General features: G+C 47.6%; 2 protein-coding genes across 2 annotated transcripts in view; both read left to right on the plus strand.

The window, feature by feature from the left end:
- Cidec (cell death inducing DFFA like effector c) overlaps positions 1-8698 on the plus strand; it is a 12901-nt gene extending 4203 nt beyond the window's left edge. Inside the window, exons 4-6 of the mRNA XM_028788681.1 lie at positions 2855-3013; positions 3096-3286; positions 7654-8698. Of these exons, the coding sequence (XP_028644514.1) occupies positions 2855-3013; positions 3096-3286; positions 7654-7813 (510 nt within the window). The 3' untranslated portion in view covers positions 7814-8698. The remainder of the gene's footprint in view (positions 1-2854; positions 3014-3095; positions 3287-7653) is intronic.
- A 7624-nt stretch (positions 8699-16322) lies between these two features.
- Rpusd3 (RNA pseudouridine synthase D3) lies at positions 16323-20300 on the plus strand. Its single transcript, XM_028788662.1, has 9 exons — positions 16323-16439; positions 16717-16856; positions 17584-17628; positions 17709-17808; positions 18262-18369; positions 18447-18531; positions 18734-18857; positions 19214-19353; positions 19903-20300. The coding sequence occupies exons 1-9, from the start codon at positions 16339-16341 to the stop codon at positions 20101-20103; spliced, it is 1044 nt and encodes a 347-aa protein (XP_028644495.1). The 5' UTR covers positions 16323-16338; the 3' UTR covers positions 20104-20300.
- Positions 20301-20821: the final 521 nt, after the last annotated feature.

Below are 20821 nucleotides of genomic sequence, written 5' to 3' on the forward strand. Positions count from 1 at the left end.
CACACACACACACACACACACACACACACACACACACACACACACACCACAGAGAGAGACAAAGACAGAGAGAATGAGCTGTGAAGGATTTTTTAAAACTAATATGAAGCAAATCAAACTAACAAAATCTGTAAGAAGCATACAAAGTAGATGGGTGGTGGTGGCGCACGCCTTTGATCCCAGCACTTGGGAGGCAGAGGCAGGTGGATTTCTGAGTTCGAGGCCAGCCTGGTCTACAGAGTGAGATCCAGGACAGCCAGGACTACACAGAGAAACCCTGTCTCAAAAAAACCAAGTGTCTGTTAGATCATTAGAAAATAAATAGCCGACCCACTGCCGTGACTTTTGGATACTTCCCTCGTCTATACAAGATGATATTCTCCTGCATGCTCAGCAGCCCTCAAATGAGGAAGCAATGTAACATCAGCAAAGCTCATCTCGAGACCTCACTGCAGCATTGCCAATTGTCCCCCAAATATAAAGTCTGGACAGTTTTATATTTAAAACCATTAGTGCACGTATGTGTATGGTCAAGCGTGAATAGCGCATGCCTGTGACGTAGGGTACATGTGAAGATCAGAGAGCAACTGATCAGTTCTCTCCTTTCAATGTGGGCTCCAGGCTCCAGGCATTGAACTCAAATGTTAAAGTTGGCACTGCACGCACCCTTCCCTGCTGAGCCATCTAGCTAGCTTTTAAAGATGGCAAGGCAGTTATTTTATTTCCTGCCCCTCAGTGTTGAATGGCCTGTTTCCCCCATTCATGCCCTATAGCTTTGGCAGAAACAAGATTACAAGTAAGTTGTTTTTTTGTTTTGTTTTGTTTTGTTTTGTTTTGTTTTTTCGAGACAGGGTTCCTCTGTGTAGTCCTGGCTGTCCTGGAAGTCACTCTGTAGACCAGGCTGGCCTTGAACTCAGAAATCCGCCTGCCTCTGCCTCTGCCTCCCAAGTGCTGGGATTAAAGGCGTGCGCTACCACCACCTGGCTACAAGTAAGTTGTTGGGGGTAGAGAGATGGCTCAGTGGTTAAAAGCAAGGGCTGCTCTTTCATAGGACACAGGTTCAGTTCCCACCCACGACATGGCCTAGTTTCAGGGGATCTGACACCCTCATCTGGCCTCCAAGGTCACCCCATCCATACATGTGGTGACATAGAAAATAAATCTTTAAAAAATATTTTTAAGTTGATACCTGAGGATGTAGCTCAGTAGGGAGAATACTTTTCCTAAAGAAAACCTCAGTTCAATTCCTCACCTCACAAACACAGAAAGAAAGGAGATGAGAAGAGAATGATATTTACAAGCATATATACCATTTTTTAAATTTGTCTTGTTTTATTTAATCTGATCATTGGAATAGTACAGTTTGGCTTCTCTGTGTAGTGTTATTTTTCTCAGTCTCTTAACCATTCTTCTATTTTTTTTAAGATTTTATTTTTTTAAAGATTTATTTATTTTTTATTTGTATGAATATACACTGTAAGCTATCTTCAGACACACACTAGAAGAGTGCATGGAATCACATTACTGATGGTTCTGAGCCACCATGTGGTTGCTGGGAATTGAACTCAGGACCTCTGGCAGAGCAGTCAGTGCTCTTAAGCACTGAGCCATCTCTCCAGCCCTAAAGATTTTATTTTTTTATTGTATACACGGGTGCTCTATCTACATATACGCCTGTATGCTGTCGGATCCCATTACAGATGGTTGTGCGCCACCATGTGGTTGCTGAGAATCGAACTCAGGACCTCTGGAAGAGCAGACAGTGCTCTTAACCACTGAGCCATCTCTCCAGCCCCTTAATCATTCTTTTAACTTTAATTTTTCTTTTTTAGTATTAACTGTTTTCTAAAATGTGTTAATTATCAAGCAGATATACAATTCTGCCTCATACTTTAAATTCACTACTTTATTTATACCAAAAGAGATCTAGACATTCCTATTTTAATGGGATAAAATGATAATAACAGATTGTTTATTGGTATTTAAATTCCCCTAGACCCAGCCAGAGGGAGAGTTCAAGTCAACATTGAATTGGAAACATTTTCTCTCTTTCTTTCTTTCTTCTCCACTCCCTCACCCCCTTTTTTTTTTTCTAGAAGCAGGGTCTTGCTATGCAGTAGTGGTTGGCATTCATCTTCATGGACAGACCAACTAGCCTTGAGCTTGCTGAAATCCCCCTGTCTCTGCCTTTGAGATTATGTATGGATACCATCCATCATACTTGGCCAAACTGTATTCTTTTAAATAGTGCAGTTTGGGGCCGGACATGTTAGTACTCAGTGGTTAAGGGCATGCACTGCTCATGTAAGGGACCCAGGTTCAGTTCCCAGCACCCACACTGGGCAGCTTACAGTGACCTGTAACTCTAGCTTCAGGCCATGTGATACAGACGAACAAACCCACCCATATACATTTGTATACACATAATTAAAAATAAAAATGTTAAATGCTGGTGAGATATGGTGGCACACAGCCTTTAATTCCAAACACTTGAGAGACAGAGGCAGCTGGATCTTTGTGAGTTCAAGGCCAACTTGGTCCACATAGCAAGTTCCAGGATAGCCATGGCTACATAATCTTAAAAGCAAAACGAAATGAACAACAACATCAGAGTTTAACTTGTCTGGTAGTACAGGCCTGTAATTCAAGTTACATGAGAGGCTGAGGCAGGAAGAGAGAAACAGATTGCAGTACCTGCCGGTGCTACATGGTGAGTTCCAAGCCAACCTAAGCAACTTAGTAAGACCCAGCTCCCTCGATCTTTCTTGGGCAGCTGGGTGCTTTGGCATAAGTTTTTGCCCCTCAGCACGGTGGCTCCATAGGGATGGCAGAAATGTCACTAACCCTTTTCCAGGTCCAGGACATCTTGAAGCTTAAAGACAAGCCCTTCTCCCTGGTACTGGAGGAAGACGGCACGATCGTGGAGACAGAAGAATACTTCCAAGCCCTAGCAAGAGATACCGTGTTCATGGTCCTGCAGAAGGGGCAGAAGTGGAAGCCCCCATCAGAACAGGTGACGGCCTCCTGGGGCAGGGGTGAATGTGGAGAGCTTGGGAGGGGTTCCGGAGGCGAGCTTACATGAGCTTGTCTTGCAGCGCAAGAAGAGAACCCAGATAGCCGTTTCCCAGAAGCCAGCAAAGAAGATCGACGTGGCCAGGGTAACCTTCGACCTGTACAAGCTGAACCCTCAGGACTTCATCGGCTGCCTGAACGTGAAAGCAACCCTCTATGACACATACTCGCTTTCCTACGACCTGCACTGCTACAGGGCCAAGCGCATCGTGAAGTGAGTGGATTAGGACAGACAGGGACCGGGTGGCAGAAATGCTAAAACAAGAAGCCCAATCTGTCTGCCCCAAACAAAACTCTCTCAGGGGCTGGGTTGACACTGGGGCTAACAAAGAATAACAGCCTCTTCTATGCAGGGAGCTAACTGACTTGATTTGCATTAGGGTGTGTGTGGAGGGGACGCAGTTTTAAGGTTTTAAGGTTTTTTTAAGTTTTTTTCTTTCTAGTACATTCCTCCCACTCCCTCATCCCCCACCCCACTCCAGCAAAAGTAATTTTTCCATAGTAGCTGACTGAGGAACTCTCTTGTGTGTGCTGAGGGTAGAGCCCAGGGCCTCACGTGTACTAACCATGCACTCATATCCTGAGCTATTTCCACAGCTAATCATTTTTAAAAGTGAAAATGTAACTATAATCCCAGTACTTTGAAAGTAGAAGATCAGAAGTTCAAGGGAAGCCTGGGTCAGAGACTTTGCCTCAAAACCAAACCAAACCAAAACAAAACAAAACAAAACAAAATAAAACAAACCAAAACAAACCAAAACAAACCACCACAAAACAAAACACCAATGGAGAGATGGCTCAGCCATTAAGAGATAGCACCCAGCACTCATGTCAGCCAGCTCACAACAGCTCATAACCAACGTTTCTGCAGCTCTAGGGGATCTGTGGCCCTCTTCCGGCCTCTTTGGGCACTGCACTCAGATGCACACAAAAGACACCGTAGATCTGTGGTCAGCTTAGTGGTATTAAAGTGATTAAAATAAAACTGCTAAGGGATAAGTGGTGCAGTGCACACCTTTAATCCCAGCATTCAGGAGGCAGAGTCAAGTGAATTTCTTTGAGTTTTAGACTAGCCTGGTCTATAAATCAAATTCCAGGTCAGCTAGGACTACACAGTGAGAACTCATCTCAAAAAAAAAAAAATTGTGAAAATCTGCGTATCCTAAAATTTTCTGTTGTGACCGCTTTAAGTGTCTTACCCAGAAGCATGAAGTAACTGAGCATTTGTGCAAGCCTTGTCTTCCTTTCCAGAACCTTGGCACCAGGCAGCAGAAGCTGTGCACAGTAAATAATAGTCCTGAATGCTCTCCCGAGACCTTGCTAACCTTTATTCTACCTACTGTTCCTCTGTTGTTCTAGCCTAGATACCTCATAGATACAGGAACAAACAGTGTTTGTCTTTTCATGACTGGCTTTTCCCACAAGAATTCTGTTTCCAAGGTTCACGCCTTTGTAGAATATGCCAGCTTTTCACTCCTTTTAAAGACTGGCTGGCTATATTCAAAGTCCCAGTTCTCCAGTTTGAGAAATAACTTCGAAGGCACTGCATTAAAATATATGTAAAGTCAGTCAGACCTTGGGGCACAAGCCTATAATGCCAGCAACTCAGGAGGGTGAGTCAGGAGGATAGCAAGTTAGAGGTTTGCCCAGGCTATAGAGTGAGTTCAAGGCTAACCTGGGCAACTTAGAGAGATGTTGTTTCAAAATAAGAAAGTAAGAAGAAAGCTGAGACTATAGTTCAGTGGTAGAGCGAGTCCCTAAGACTCTGTGTCCAGTTCCCCAGTACTGCAAAAAGACACACACATACATTCATGAACACACGTATACCTCAATGCTGGGGATTAAACCCAGGGTTTTATATATGCCAGACAAGCATGATCCCACTAAATTATACTTCTAGCCCTAATATATATTTTCAGTATTTATATCTTTTTTTTTCTTTCTCAAGACAGGGTTTCTCTGTATAGCCCCGGATATCCTGAAACTCACTCTGTAAACCAGGCTGGGCTTGAACTCAGGGATCTGCCTGTCTCTACCTCCCGAGTGCTAGGATTAAAGGCATGCACTGCCACTGCCCAGGAAATATTTTAGTTTTGATATGTTTATGTGTCTATAAAAGAGTGTGTGAGAGAATACAGACACATACCGAGACCACAGGTGTCTGGGGCCCTGGAGCTGGTGCTACTGGTGGCTGTGAACCTCGAGTCACGGGTGCTGGGAACCTAACTTGAATCCTCTGCAGTAGCAGTTCATGCTTTTAACATCAAACCAACACTGCAGTCCCTAAAATGTTTTATGTGAGCTGCTTTAAGTGTATTTCTACACTTCTTGAACCCAACCAAGAATATAAACCCACATAGTGAGTGAAGGTTAATAGAAATAAATTTAAAAACATTTATTTAATGGCTATATATGTATGTGTATGAGTACATGCCTGCCATGGCATAAGACAGGTAATCTCTTTTTCTCTAAAAAAAAATATTAATTTTATTAATTGTATTTATTTATTTGTGTGTGTGTGTGTGTGTGTGTGTGTGTGTATCTGAGCTCAGTGGCTCAGAGCTTCCACATGTCTGAGAGGTCAGCTTTTGGGGGGCGGTCCTCTTTTTCCACCATGAAGGTCCCGGAGGTAGAACTCGGATCTCTGTGGTTGGCAGCCACATCACCTTACTCACAGAGCCCTCTTGATGGCCCTGAGAAGACAAACTTAACACTAGACAGGAGTATTTATTCTTCCTGTGTTTTCTCTTCCTTATTGCTCTTCAGACCAGGTACCTCCAGTGGCCCTCGCCCCGCCGTGGAAACAGCTGTGGAAGAACTTGTGTTCAGACAGCGGCTCTCACCCACACTTCCTATCTTCTATACAGCAGGCCACATGCTGATCTCAAACTCATAACTCATGTTTACATGTCAAGAAGCTGGGCTCAGAACCAGAGCAGTTTAAAGCTCCCCCGCCCCCTGCCCGTGAGACAGGGTCCCATGTAGCCCAGGCTGGCCTCACTCTTGCTAGATAGCCAAGGATAAGTTTGAACTTCTGACCCACCTGCTTCTACCTCAGTAGTGTTGGAGCCCTAGGTTTATAGCCCTGCATTACCACACTGGGTCATTGAGGTGTTGGGTTCAAACTCAGGGCTTAATGCATGAAAGGCAAGCACTCTACTAAACTGGCTACATCTCTAGTCCTTAGATAAAATCATTTTTAAAACAGACACACAAACCGGGCAGTGATGGCTCATGCCTTTAATCCCAGCACTTGGGAGGCAGAGGCAGGTGGATTTCTGAGTTCGAGGCCAGCCTGGTCTACAGAGTGAGTTCCAGGACAGCCAGGGCTACCCAGAGAAACCCTGTCTCGAAAAACCAAAAAAAAAAAAACCAAACAAACAAACAAACAAAAAAACAGGCACACAAACCAGTCCGACTTAGTGCTCAGCCCTGCCTGGTTCATGTTCTAGTCTTTCTATATGGTAATATTCGGCATAGGCGACTCATGGCTAGCATATTCTGAAAAGTGACCTGGAAAGACTACAACGTTTAGGACATAACGTCACAGAGGGCAGAATGTGTTGTGTAAGTTAATTTGCCTAGTCCAGAGTGGTTTAAAATACACAGGGCCCAGGAAATAGCTCTGTGGCAGATTAGCTGCTTTTCCTTGAGTAAAGCCTTGGGTTTCAACTCCAGCACCACAAAAAAAAAAAAAAAAAAAAAAGAAAGTAAGTAAGTTACATACAAGAAAATAAAAAGCCTGCCTTGGGTTCAAGGCCAGCCTGTTCTATAGAGGGATAGCCAAGGCTACACTGATAAACCTTGACTCAAAAAAGAAGAGAAAAGAAAAAGAAAAGGCTTTGTTTTGAGAACTCACGTTAAGCACAGGGAAAAGCGGGGTCCTGAAAAGCTTGCACATGAGGAGGAGTGGGGCTGTGTGGGGGAGGAGAGCTGTGAGCCTGGCCCCACTTCCTGTCTGTACTAGGAAGTGTTTCCATCATCCCGCTGCCATGATGCTTAGATCTTCCTGAAGGGGAAAGCTAACTTGAGCCCTGTATGGTGAGGCATGTCTGTAAACCTAGCACTTAGGAGGCCAAGGCAGGAAGATTATTGACTCTAAGGCTAACTAAACTATATTTCCAAATTTTACCTTTAAAACAAAAAAAGTCAAATCAAAAAACAAAACAAACCCCAAAAAGTTAGGTTTATGTGATGGCACATAGTTGTTACAGCACTTAGGAGGCTGAGGCAGGAGGATTACTGTGAGTTCAAAGCCAGCCTGGGCTACATAATGAGTTTGTAGCTAGCCTTAGCTACAGTGTGAGACTATATTTCAAGAAAGAAAAAGAAAAAGGAAGAAAGGAAGGAAAGAAGAAAGAAAGAGAGAGAGAGCAAGAAAGTGAAAGAGAGAAAGAAAGAAAGAAAGAAAGAAAGAAAGAAAGAAAGAAAGAAAGAAAGAAAGAGAAAGAAAGAAGGAAAGAAGAAAGCTAAGTTGAAGTCACTTGCTTTAAGCCAGCATAGAAAAATGGAGAAAATATTTGGGGAAACGGAACGGGAGTATTCTTTACGTCTGATCTGAACGCCTTTGCTGTCTCCCAGGGAGATGCTCCGCTGGACCCTCTTCAGCATGCAGGCCACAGGCCACATGCTGCTTGGCACCTCCAGTTACATGCAGCAGTTCCTGGACGCCACTGAGGAAGAACAGCCTTCCAAGGCCAAGACTTCCCTCCTCCCTGCCTGTCTGAAGATGCTGCAATGAAGAGCGGGTCTCCTCGGAGACCTCCTTCAGCCACAGCTGTGCCTGGGGACCCTGCGCTCTGCCAGCAGCACCCACAAGCCTGGCATCCGGAGAGCTTCTCTCCCGCCTCACCTCTCACAGCACAGCACCAAGGAAATGGCAGGAAGGGCTGGAGCCCTGGGGTGGGCTGCTCACAGGAGGACTTCCTGACCCCGCCCAGTTCCTTCCTTTCTGTCTCAGATAGCTTAGAGGACCAACACTTGCCCCTGGCAGGCACAAAGTCTGCCCCTGTGTCCCCATGTACCATCCTCCGTGCCACTCCCTCTCTGGTGCTCCCCCGTCCTGGCTGCCCATGCTCATCCTGCGGCAGACATTGCTGTGGTGCCTTGGCCCCAATCAAGGCAACAAAAACAAACAACGTGCCGCAGCGCCAGCTATGTCTATGGTTATGGTACCTGAGCGGTTAGGACTCTGTAGTAGGAGGAAAGGAGGGGGAGCCCCGGGGGTCCTCTCACCTGGGATTTTGATTACTCCCTCCTAGCCCCCAGCTGCACACAATCCTGAGGCATGCTACAGGATGTTAGAGATGGAGGTTGACTAAAGCCAGGATGCCAGTGATGCAGATTTTGGGGGTCCTTACCTGTGCCAGGGAGGGACTTTTAGGGCATGCAGATGATTCTGCATCTCCTAGGCCCCTCCTGTAAGTAACTCAATAAGCTAATAGGTTCACCAAGCTGGACTTGGATGGAATCGTGACTTTGCCTGTCATTGGTGCCCTTCCTGGGCTGAATGGACATAGTTTATGTTCTCCAGGGAAAGTCACACAACTGCTTCTCTTGTTCTCATTTTCCACTAATGAGTGAATGGTATTAGAGTCTGCAGTAAAGTATTTATGCTGATACCTCATCTCGGCCTGTGGTCTTTGTGTGGAACCCGTTGGCAAGATGTATAGGAGACAGCATTTGCAGGAGATAGCATCTATCATTATTGGTGTGTGTGTGTGTGTGTGAGTGTATGCATGCCCACATGTGTGTGTGTATGCCTGTGTGTGTGTATGTGAGTGCCTCTGTGTATGTGTGTGTGCATGCCTGTGTGTGTATATGAGTGCCTCTTTGTGTGTGTACATGCCTGTGTGGGTATGCATGCCTGTGTATGTGAGTGCCTCTGTGTGTATGTGTGTGTGTGTGTGTGTGTGTGCATGCCTGTGTGGGTATGCATGCCTGTGTGGGTATGCATGCCTGTATGTGTATGTGAGTGTGTGTGAGTGTGTGTATGTGTGTGTGTGCAGGCACGTGAGCACTGGAATGCCAGTACCATGGTGCAGGCATGGAAGTCAGAAGACAACTTTGTCTACTGTGCGTTCCAGGGATTGAACTCAGGCTGGCAGACTTGCACAGCTCTTATGTGCTGAGCCTCACCTGCGGCCCTGTTTGTTCTTTTAGATACAGTCTCACATAGCTCAGCCTGCCTTCACACTTGTTCTGCAGTGAACGACCTTGACCAACTTCTGATCCTCTTGCCTCTACCTCCTAAATGCTAACATTACAGGTGTGAACCGCCATAGCCAACTCGTCTGGCACTGTGGACTGCAGGCAGGGCTGCCAGCATGCCAGGCAAAGGCTCTACCAACTGGGCTACATCCCCAGCCCGACTCCTTTTTAATATATAAGGTCTAGCCGGGCAGTGGTGGCGCACGCCTTTAATCCCAGCACTTGGGAGGCATAGGCAGGTGGATTTCTTGAGTTCGAGGCCAGCCTGGTCTACAGAGTGAGTTCCAGGACACAGAGAAACCCTGTCTCGAAAAACCAAAAAAAAAAAAAAAAAATCAACAACAACAAAAAAAAAAGTATAAGGCCTGGCATTGTGAGATGCACGCATGAAATGTATGTATGTATGTATGTATGTATGTTAGAATAAGAATCTGTAGTTGGTTTCTGAAGTCTGCCGCATTTGCTGTTTGAGCAGACCATGGAATCCACGTATGTGTTTGTTTGCAAATGAAATTTGCCTGTCAGGTGGATCAAACCCTTCTTTGATTCCTGATCATTGTATTTTGATACATTTCACACATTCCATTTCAAAGGTCCCGCTCCATCTACAGGGTGACTTGTCGCTGCTATGTCGGCTGGCACACAGCTCCAGTCCATCCATGCTCAGCATCTCCACCCTCAGGATCGCAGGGTGAGTCTCTAACCCAGCAGAGTGACCCCAGCACTGCAGAAACAAGTAAGAGAGCTCTGAGGAGGGCCAGTCAGGTCTCCTCAGAGCAAGCCTTCATTATTTCATGACAGGTAACTCATTTAAGCAGCAGAGGCTAGGCCTGCTGCAGCCTGGCTCTCAGATCCAAAGCTTACTTAACCTCACAATCTTCCCTGTAAAGCCCATTTGGATTTGTAAAACACTAAGACAAAGGCCGAGTTACTCAGGCTTGTCTGGAAAGCCATTGCTGGCAGCTGTCCCAGGCCTGTAGCCCGTGTGAAGAGGAAAGCTCCATGGCCAGGCCAGGTGTACTTTCTCTCGACCCTCCCACCGTTGTAGCAGTGGTTGGAGACTGGCTCGGTGGCAGTCTGGCTCTAGGGATGAGCCTTTTGGAGGCCCCGTTGGCATCAGTTTCCCATTGGTGGTCCACAGCTGCTGCAAAGTTGTAACTGAGCCAGAGAGGGCTGATGGGAGCTGGTGTTTGTCCCAGGCACACGGTCAGCAGTTAACTGTGGCTGCCTCCTGGCTGAGCCGCCACAGCCCAGGCAAAGTTTGGATCTTCCTTTTCTCCCAGGAGCTCAGAGCCCACTGGAATGAAGGTAGCTGTGGGAAGGGAACAAGACAGGGCAGCCTGCTACGGGGCAGGGAGGAGAGCTCCAAAGAGAAAAGGAGCTATGGCCTCCAGAGGGCCAGGCACTGGCCCAAGTGAGGACATGGCCTTTCCTGAGGCTAGACACTATTGACAAGGAGAGATCTGCGTAGCTGAGAGGGCCATGAACCAGCCTCTGCCCTGCTCCTTCCGTTCACACACACACACACACACACACACAATAAATATAATAAAAATGTTTAAAAACACTCAAAGCAACCCAAATATTTTTTTGTAGTTTTTTCTGGTATGTATTGGCATGCACATGCCATGGACGAGTGTGGAGATCAAAGGACAGCTTCTGGGAGTTGCTTCTCTCCTCCCACCAGGTGAATTCTGGGGACCAAACTCAAGTTGTCAGACTTGGAAGCAATCATCTTTACTGGCTGAGCCATACACACACACACATATACACACACACGTTGGACAGTCTCATGTAGCCCAGGCTAGCCTCAGATGTTATGTAGCTAAGGATGACTGTGCACTCCTGATCCTCTGCATCCACCTCCACCTTCCCCATGCTGGGATTGCACCTGTGCACGTTGCCCAGTCTGCCCTCAGTCCTTGCTCAAGCTGCTTCTGAGATGCACAGGAAACCTCCCAAGAAGGCTCCTGGAACACCAAGGGGCCTGTGACAGAGCAGTTATACACTCCAGGAGAAGCCAGATGGGAGACCCGCTTGCATTTCTGTGATGTGTGATGTGGTGTGTGTGTGTGTGTGTGTGTGTGTGTGTGAGAGAGAGAGAGAGAGAGAGAGAGAGAGAGAGAGAGAGAACGCACTATATACATATACGTATATGTGTATATATACACATACACATATATACTCTCTCTGTCTCTCTCTGTCTCTCCCATCCTCTCTCTCTCTCTCTCTCTCTCTCTCTCTCTCTCTCTCTCTCTCTCTGTCTCTCTCTCTCTCTCCCCCTCTCTTTCTGTTTGGTCCTGGCTATCCTGGAACTGCTTTGTACACCAGGATGGCCTCGAATTCAGGACCATCTGCCTGCCTCTTCCTCTGAGGTTCTAGGATTAATGTCGTATGCCATCTCAGGCTCAGCCATAGTCTTCAAAAGTTTTTTTAATCTGTTTTTTTTTTATCTATGATTTTTTTTGAGTCTGGAATCTCATACATATTAGACAAGTACTCTACCACCACTGAGCTATAGTCCCAGGCCCAACAATAAGTAATTCCTTCCCAAAATCATGGATTTGGGGACAAGATGGCATAGCAGATAAAAGTGCTTCCTGCCAAGCCAGACAACCTGAACTCGATCCCTAGAACCCACACCGTGAGAGGAGGGGATGGACTCCCATAGGTTGTCCATTTGTTTCTATATATGCACAAGCGCACAACCAATAAATAATGTTAAAAAAAGATTTAGGAATATACCTGTAATGAACTATAGAAATGATCCCTGAAAGTATAGTCTGTAGGGCTGGAAAGATGGCTCAGTGGTTAAGAGCACAGACTGCTCTTCCAGAGGTCCTGAGTTCAATTCCTAGCAACCACATGGTGGCTCACCACCATCTGTAATGCCCTCTTCTGGTGTGTCTGAAGACAGCTACAGTGAACATAAATAAAGTAATTTGAGAGAGAGAGAGAGAGAGAGAGAGAGAGAGAGAGAGAGAGAGAGAGAGAGAGAGCGCACCCCTACAGGAGGACGCACAGGACAAGCAGGTACCATGTATTCATTTCTTTTTTTTGTTTTGTTTTGTTTTGTTTTTGTTTTTCGAGACAGGGTTTCTCTGTATAGGCCTGGCTGTCCTGGAACTCACTCTGTAGACCAGGCTGGCCTCGAACTCAGAAATCCGCCCTGCCTCTGCCTCCTGAGAGTGCTGGGATTAAAGGCATGTGCCACCACCGCCCAGCTTTTTTTTGGATTTTGGTTTTTCTCATTTCTCTGAATAAAAAAAAAAAAGAGTCTTTTTTTTTTAAAAAAGGAATATACCTGTAATCCCAGCAAGTAATCTCCAGGAAATAGGCAGGAGGACTGATGCATGTTTGAGGCCAGCCTGGACTACATAACATGTTCCAGACCAGTTGGGGTTATGTAGTGTGACTCTGTCTCAAAAAAACAAAAACAAAAAACAAAAACTTTTAAGATTTCATACAGGGGGCTGGAGGAATGGCTCAGTGGTTAAACTCACTGGTTGTTCTTCCAGAGAACTGGGTTCCATTCCCAGCACCCACACAGAGGCTCACAACTACCTGTGACTCCAGTTCCAGGGGATCTGACCCCTCATCTGGCTCTCATAAGGTATGCCTGCATAGATGCAGACGAAACACTCATCAACAGAAAATAAAAATTAAAAAAAAAAGGACTAATAATACAGGATCTGGCTACAGAGATTATCAGGTAAAGGTGCTTGCTGCCAAGCCTGATGACCTGGGTTTGGTTCCCCAGAACCCATGGTATAAGGAGAGCACTGACTATTGAGAGTTGTCCTCTAAACCAGGGGGTGGTGGTGTGTGCCTTTTATCCCAGCACTTGGGAGGTGGAGGCAAGTGGATCTCTGAGTTCAAGGCTAGCCTGGTCTACAGAGTGAGTTCCAGGACAGCCAGGGCTACACAGAGAAACCCTGTCTCGAAAAAAAAGTCCTATGACTGCCACATGTGTGTGCTTGTACACACATTGTACACACACACACACCATAAATAAAATATTAAACAGTTCCAAAAAGTAAAATAATTGCTCATCTTCTCTTCTTTGTCAGTTACCTTCTCTGTTGTGGTGACAAACTATCTGATAAAGAAAGGGCCGAGCTATGCTCCATGGTTAAGCGCACTAGCTGCTTCTGCAGCACACAGAGCTTCCAAGCACCCACATCGGTGAGGTCACGACTTCCTGCAGCTCCAGTTCCAGGAGATGCACTTCACGCACGTGGCATACATAGACCTACATAAATAAAATAAAGATGATGGGTATGGTGGTGCACGCCTTTAATCCCAGCACTCAGGAGGCTGGGGCCGGCGGCTCTCTGTGAGTTCCAGGCCAGCCAGGGCTGCACGGTAAGATCCTGTCTCAGTGAATAGAGGCTTTGATCTATTCAGTGAGGGGGTTGTAGCAGAGTAGCTCAGAGGATTGTAGACAGGAAGTTGATAGAGCCAAAACAGGAAAGAGCCAACATAAGACATACTCTCTGGGGAGAACCACTTACAACAAACTACCTACTTTATCTAAGCAGGCCCCACTTTCCACAATTCCGTCGCCCCCCAAGAGCCCACCTAAAATCTGAATAGCTCACCCATTCATTAGGTCAGAGTTCTGAGAAGCAATCGTTCCTGGAAGCCCCCTCAATCATAACTAGGCATGCCCTGTGCTAAGTACCTTAGGTATTCTCATCTCAATCAAGATATGCTAATGGTGTGGGATTTGAATCCACCTGGAGAAGCCAGAGGCTTAGACTCAATTCAAATTTAGACAAAATTAATTTATTCTTCCTGTTAGCAGATGAATGGTAGTTTTAGAGCCCAACAGCATGCTGTGGGGAAGGAGGTTAGGGTAGGGTTTTGAGGCAGACATCAGGAAGGTGTGCAAAACAACTGTCCATGGAATCCACTGCTGGGCAGGAAAATCATCTTCTTCCCTCAGTTGTTTCTTATTTTCCCACTATATAGTAATAAAAAGACCATGTCATCCCGTTCCCATAGCGAGAAGCAGGTTTTATAGATGCAAGGGCAAGTGTCAACACCTCATGGCCCATTATCCTATTCTTATCTCCCCTGCAGGCCACTAGGATCTCCCAGGCATTCCAGAACAAGTCCGTGGCCCCTACTGAATGCCTGGCTCCTTATTACATTTCTTTAGTCAACATAGAGGATGTGTGAATGGTCGCTCAGGTCTGAACACTCGAATGACTGGGATAGCGGACTCAGTTCATTTCTGGGCAAGCAACACCACAGTGCCAACAAGTCAGGGCTGGCTGGCATGTCCTCACCGTCATTACCCCTTCCATCTTTGTCTGTTTTCTGTTGCTATAACCAAACACCTGAACCCAGTCTACAGCTCTGTCATAGAGTGCTTGACTAGCAACTGTGGGGCCTGAGATCCATCAGCAGCACTGAAAGAAGACAAACAACTCTGAAAGTTGTTGATATGCTTATCTCTGTGGGGCTGGGGACATGGCTCAGTTGTTGAGAACACTTGCTGCTGAGTTCCATTCTCAGTGCCACAGGAAGCTCACAACTGCCCAGAGCACCAGCTGGAGGATTTAATGTCCTTTTTTGGTCTTTTGGGGCACCTGTATATATGTGGCATACACTTATACAGACAGACAGACACACACACATGTAAATAAAACACACACAGAGTTTGTCTGGGTTGTGGTTCTAGAGGCTGCAGAGTCCGAGAGCATGGAGGCAGCATCCACTTGGCATATGTAGGGGCCTTTTTGGTGCACCCTAACATGGAGGAAGTTGATCCACACTGAGGGAGAGGTTCTCTTCTCCCCTCTTCTTCCCAGAGAGCTAATGTCATCACCTCCTTCACATTCTCATCTTACTAACTACATTGGTCTTCATATACCATTAATATGAATTTGAAGGGTAACTTTCTCACAGCTGAACTTGGAAGGATACACCTGGGTTGAGTGCTGTGCAGGTCTGGGGACAGTAGCTTGGCAACAGGTCCTCTTGCTTTTGCCTCAAGTTGTGGGATTAAAGGTGTGTGTCACCACGCCCCACTGCTTTAAAAAAAAAAAGATACTTGCTTTTTATTTTGTTACGTCATTATTATTTCTATTTCACTGTTTGTTTTTATTATGTGCATAAAGTTGTTACTTTTTTTTTGTTTTTGTTTTGTTTTGTTTTTTTTTTTGGAGACAGGGTCATACACTCACTTTATGTAGACTGATACTGGAATTAAAGGCCAGGTCTAAATTTTATGAACTATCACATATGTATGTGTGTTTGGATAGGTGTTAAAGGAGGGTGTGAATCCAAGGCTGTGGGTGCTGGAAGCGGCAGACCTACCTCTCCAGTTTGTTTTATTTTATGCCTATGTATGTTGTTTTTGAGACATACTGGCCAGGTGTTTTTTTCTTTTCTTTTCTTTTTCCTTCTCTTTCTTTTTTTTTAGACAGGTTTTCTTTGTGTAATCCAGGCTTGTCTCGAACTTAGCTAACCCGCCTCTGTTACAGGCATGCACCACCACATCCAGTCTACCTTGATTTTCTTTTCATAGAAGGGCCTTGTGTATCTTCCAGGCTGGTCTCCAACTCTATCTGTGATCTTGGTCATGGTGACCTACATATGCGGTGCTGGGAATCGAACCCAAGACCTTGTGCATCCTTTCTACCACCTGAGCCACAGCTTTGGGACCTTATGTCACAGGCTATTACCACGCAGGTGTACTGACCGGAAGCCTGCATGCACTTCTTCACCTTTCTTCTCCCTCGGCTTCACAAGGGAGGTTTTCAGATTAAGGTTCCCCAAAGACAATCTACAAGCTAGCCCCTTTTTATTCTAAGACACGTCTCTAGTTCGAGGAAATAATCCGTCTTGTGACTCAGTTTTCCCCAAAGCCAGAACCCTAAATGGCACTTTTTCTTCCACAAAGAGGCAAAACCCGGATCTTCCGTCCGCAGAGCAACCTTTGCTTTGATTGACAGGCTGCCTGACCAATCTGCGCACGGGGGATGTACGAGGGGCGGGGTTGAGCGGTCCGTGGACACGCGTGCGTACTGCGCTTGGTCCCCCGCAATGGGAGTCCTGCGAACTTTGCGTTCTGTCTCTGTGGTCTGGCGGCCGGGGCTGGGGTCTTGCGCACCGCAGAGGAATGCAGGCTTCGGCACCGAGGCCCGGTGATTATAACACTCCACTTCCGTGTAGGGGAGAGACTAGAACAAGGGGAGGGCAGGCACGAAATTCAGGTCAGGACATGGTTCTAAGCCTGACTGTGTTGTGTGACCTGGCACTACATCCTTGGCGCTCTGAGCCTTTGCTGCCTCTTCTGTTAAGTCTTGGGGACAGGTGGACATCAACTGTCTGCTGAGCCCGAGAGTTTTGATGCTTTTGTAAGAAGAGGCTGAACTAGGCAGAGTGGGCGAGGGAGGTACCAGTTTCTACCATATTTCTCAGGCGTCGGCCTCAACCTCATCGCTCCAGCAAACGCAAGGACCTAGTCGAGGACCAGCCCTTCCCGGGGCTGCTGCGAACAGAGAACCTCGGCCTGGAGGAGCTGGCTCACGTCCTGAGGGCAGCTGTGGTGGATCAGAAAGGTGAGGAGAGCCTGCTGCTCCTGTACCTCCAATTCCCCTGTAGCTGCAAGAGCCAGGCTAGCAGTCAGTCACATTCCTTCTCCTAGTCTCACCATCATGAGAAGTGTAGATCTCCACTCCTCCCTGTGTTCGAGAGCAGCTGTAACAGAAGTTAGTTTACTATCAGAAAAAAACCTTTGTGGTTGGCTATAGCCGGGCTCTGTAAGTGGCATGATCTTGGTCTCATAAAAGAGGGCTAGATGGTTGCTCTTGCAGAGAGGACCAGCATTCTGCCCCCACATGGTGCTTTACAACTGTATGTTCATGTAGCAGTGAGGGGGCTTCACAATACTGGGATAAATATGGCCCCTGCCTTGCGAGATCCAGCGTCCTGATGTGAGAAATACTGAAAAATCACTGCTGACTCAGAATGTGGTGACCACACTTGTAATTCCAGAACTTGGGAGGTAGAGGCAAGGAGGATCAGGAGTTCAGGATCAGACTTAGTTGTATAGTGAGTTTGGGACCAGCTTGATGTTTGAGCCACCCTCCACCCGCAACAGTCAGGGACTGGAGGAGGGGCACAGGTTATACTGAGGTATGTCGGAGCCAATGGGAATGGAAGCCTAGAACAGCAGGTGTGAAGGCTCTGAGGTGCACGGATTAGGAAGTGCAGTTTAAAGTGGGATTGGGAGTTTATAACCCCCGAGGCTTCTCTGCTTTAGCTGACATCTATGAACTGTTTCAGGACCTCTGGTGACACTGAACAAGCCACAGGGTCTGCCTGTGACAGGTATGAGCATGGGCAGAGAGGGACAGGCTGGGGCAGGGATGATCGGATAGTGCTCTGGAAACTTGTCCTCTCCCTCTCAGGGAGACCAGGAGAGCTGACGTTGCTGTCTGTGCTGCCACAGCTGAGCCAGGCCCTGGGGATCGAACACCAGGAGCTCCAGGTTGTGCGAGCACCTGGGAAGTAAGTGACAGTGTGAGGTTTATTTGTCACCCACTGTATACAAAGTCTTATTCAAGTGCCTGGTACATGGTAGACCCTTGGACATTAGTGCTAACTCTTACGGCATTTGGCTCTTTCTCTGAGGACCAGAGAAAAGGTCTTATGACTTGTTTCTCAGGTCTGGACTCTAGTCCTGGTGTTACTGTCCAGTCTTTAGTTGGAGTTCCTTTAGTGGTTGGGGGTGGGGGGAGGTCTCCTTTAAAAATAAAAGATTTGTTTTTAATGTGTATAGAGTGTTTAGCTTGCATGTATGTCTGCACCACAGTGCTTGTCTGGTGCCCTCAGGGACCAGAAGAATTGCAGACAGTTGTGAACCACCATGTGGTTGCAGAATGCTGGTCCCCTGCAACAGCAGCCATCTAGACCTCTTTTTTGAGACCAAGAGGCTTTATGTGATTTGTCCCCTTCTTCCAGGGAGGCCTCTGGGCTTGTGCTGCTCTCCAGCTGTCCCCAGACAACAAGCCGCCTGCAGAAGTTTTTTACCCACTCAAGGAGAGCCCAGAGTCCCACAGCCACCTACTGGTGAGAGGTGCAGGGTCACTCCCGGGGCGAGGGAAGGTCCTATCTGGCTGCTCTGAGACCTCCTTTCTCTTTCTTAGTGCCATCACTGATGGCATCCCTGAGCCTTCTGAGGGGACAGTCCACATGGTTCTGAAGCTGGAACGAATGGATGGCATTGATCTTGTAAGTCAGAGACCACCAGGGAAGAGGTGTCCCTTCCGGTTTTGCCTTACAGAGGAGTCTAGGCTGTGCACGTGCGGTGGCTAGTTCCGCTGCTGTCTCCTAACAGGCAAATGGCTGCTGCCGTTGCTGAGGCCCTGTCCCGAGTCAACTGGCAGCAAGGATGGCTAGGTATGTGATAAGTCATTCTTGACTGGCACCCTAGGCAGTCCCAGTGACGTCCCCATCTCGAAAGGACATCCAGAAAGGTGCCAAAAGGACCCTTAGTCGTTTCCGTGTGATGGCCACGGGCTGTGGCTGTGCCCTGGTCCAGCTGCAGCCACTGACAGGTGGGTCTGAACAGTGCTCTGTGGGGGGTGGGGGAGAATATGAGCCCCCTGAGGAAGACACTGCTTGATGACAGCAGGGAGCATCTGGTGGACCCCAAGGGTATTCGAGTGGGCTCAGCAGGAGGCAGCAGTTTTAGGTGCACACCCACAGTCTGCCACCTGGCACATATCCTTATTCCTAGAGGCTTTAGTTCTGTAATGTTGGACCCCCAGGCTGGGTGGGTTGCCAGCTGCCATTGTTACCTTCTCATGATCTTCTCTGGAGGCAGAGGTCATCTCAGATCCATCCGATCTAGGGATGGGGGCAGTACTGCACAGCCAGGAAGGGCAACTGCCTCCCAACCCCCACCTTTCAGTCTTCCCCAAGCAGCTGCAGGTGCACATGGTTCTACAGCTCTGCCCTATTCTTGGGGACCACACCTATGCTGCTCGTGTAGGCACCGTTCTGGGCCAGCGTTTTCTGTGGCCAGCGGAGACCACCAAGCCCCAGAGTCAGGTAGGTCCCCTGGCCCGTATGCCTGCTCTTTGTGGGTTTCGGGGACTGTGTCTCCAGATACCATGCACATTTGGACTACGAGGCAGATGGCTTGGTCTCTGGGGCTGCCTGTGTCCCTGTGATTGCGGTGTGGTTCAGGCCTCCCTCTATCCATGAGCTGGAGAAGGTGGAGGCTGACCTCACAGGTCCTCAGGTTCCACCATCCTTTTGAGCATTTGTGTATCATTTCTTCCTCGTGTTGAGTCCAGTGAATGGGAGTGCAGCAGGAGCGGGCCTGGTTCTAGGCAGCCACTTAGGACCAATATTACTTTCTGGCCAGAAGGGGAGACTGGAGGTTTGTATGAATTGGGGCTTTGAGGGCCCGGTCTATGCACCACCTCTTGAGTCCCATTGGCCAGAGGCTTAATCACGTGGCTTCACTAAACACAAAAGAAGAGAAAATCACCACAGTTACAGACCAGGGAGGTCCTGCAGGTGTCCCTCTGTGTTCATGAGAGCTGGGTGCTCCTCTGGCTAGAACTTAGATGGTCGCTGTCTTTCCCATCCCAGGTCCTGGATGAAGCTCTGCTCAGACACCTCTACCTGAGACCTTCCCAAGTGACCCAGATGCCCTTGCACCTGCACCTGCACCGCCTCCTCCTCCCAGGCACCACATCAAAGGACCCCCCTAGTGAACTTCTGGCACCCCTGCCCGCTTACTTCTCTCGGACCCTGCAGTGCCTTCGACTCTCAACAGTTGACTGTGCCTGACCCCCAGTTGGAAAGACAGGAAGAATACAGAGAGTGAGTTTGGTGCTGAGCACAGCCAAGGCCCTGGGCTCCTCGGTCCGACATACTAAGATCAAATCCTAGACAGGCTACTTGATTGCTGTGTGGCATTGGGCAGGTGTCTTCTCTCTGGACTTAAAATAATAAAAGTTCTACCTCACGGTCTGGTTTACCAAAAATGAGAAAGCGAATGTTTACCAGGGACTGTGCTCTCTGCTCAAGTGAACAGTGGTCAGGTCAGGAGGTGGCATCTGCTGTACTCCTGGCCAGGAGGAGGTTGGTTTGGTTTTGAGACTGGGTCTCTCCATGTATCCCTGGCTGGACTGGAGCTCAGAGCTTTGCCTGCCTCTGCCTCCCGAGTGCTGGGATGGCAGGCATGCACTACTGCACAGGAATGAGCTGTTCTGACTTTGAAGGACGTAGCTCATTCAATTTCAGCACCCCTCTCCACCCACAACACGGTCACAGGCTACAGGTAGACACTGTTTTGGTGGACCAGCCAACCCTCCACAGGTAGGAAATGCCATGCTGCACTTGGGTGTGCTTCTTAGGTCTTCCAGTTTTAGGTGACTTGACTACCCCTTCACGGAGGGAAGAAAAAGTACCCTCTAGACAAGAGCTGAGGTTTAGGGAAAGCCTATCATTTGTCCTAATGTTCTATGCTCACCAGAAGCTATTCTGCCAGCCCAGCTTGTCCTTG

Source organism: Grammomys surdaster, unplaced genomic scaffold (genome assembly GCF_004785775.1).
Source record: "Grammomys surdaster isolate TR1022 unplaced genomic scaffold, NIH_TR_1.0 125756, whole genome shotgun sequence".
NCBI lineage: Eukaryota > Metazoa > Chordata > Mammalia > Rodentia > Muridae > Grammomys > Grammomys surdaster.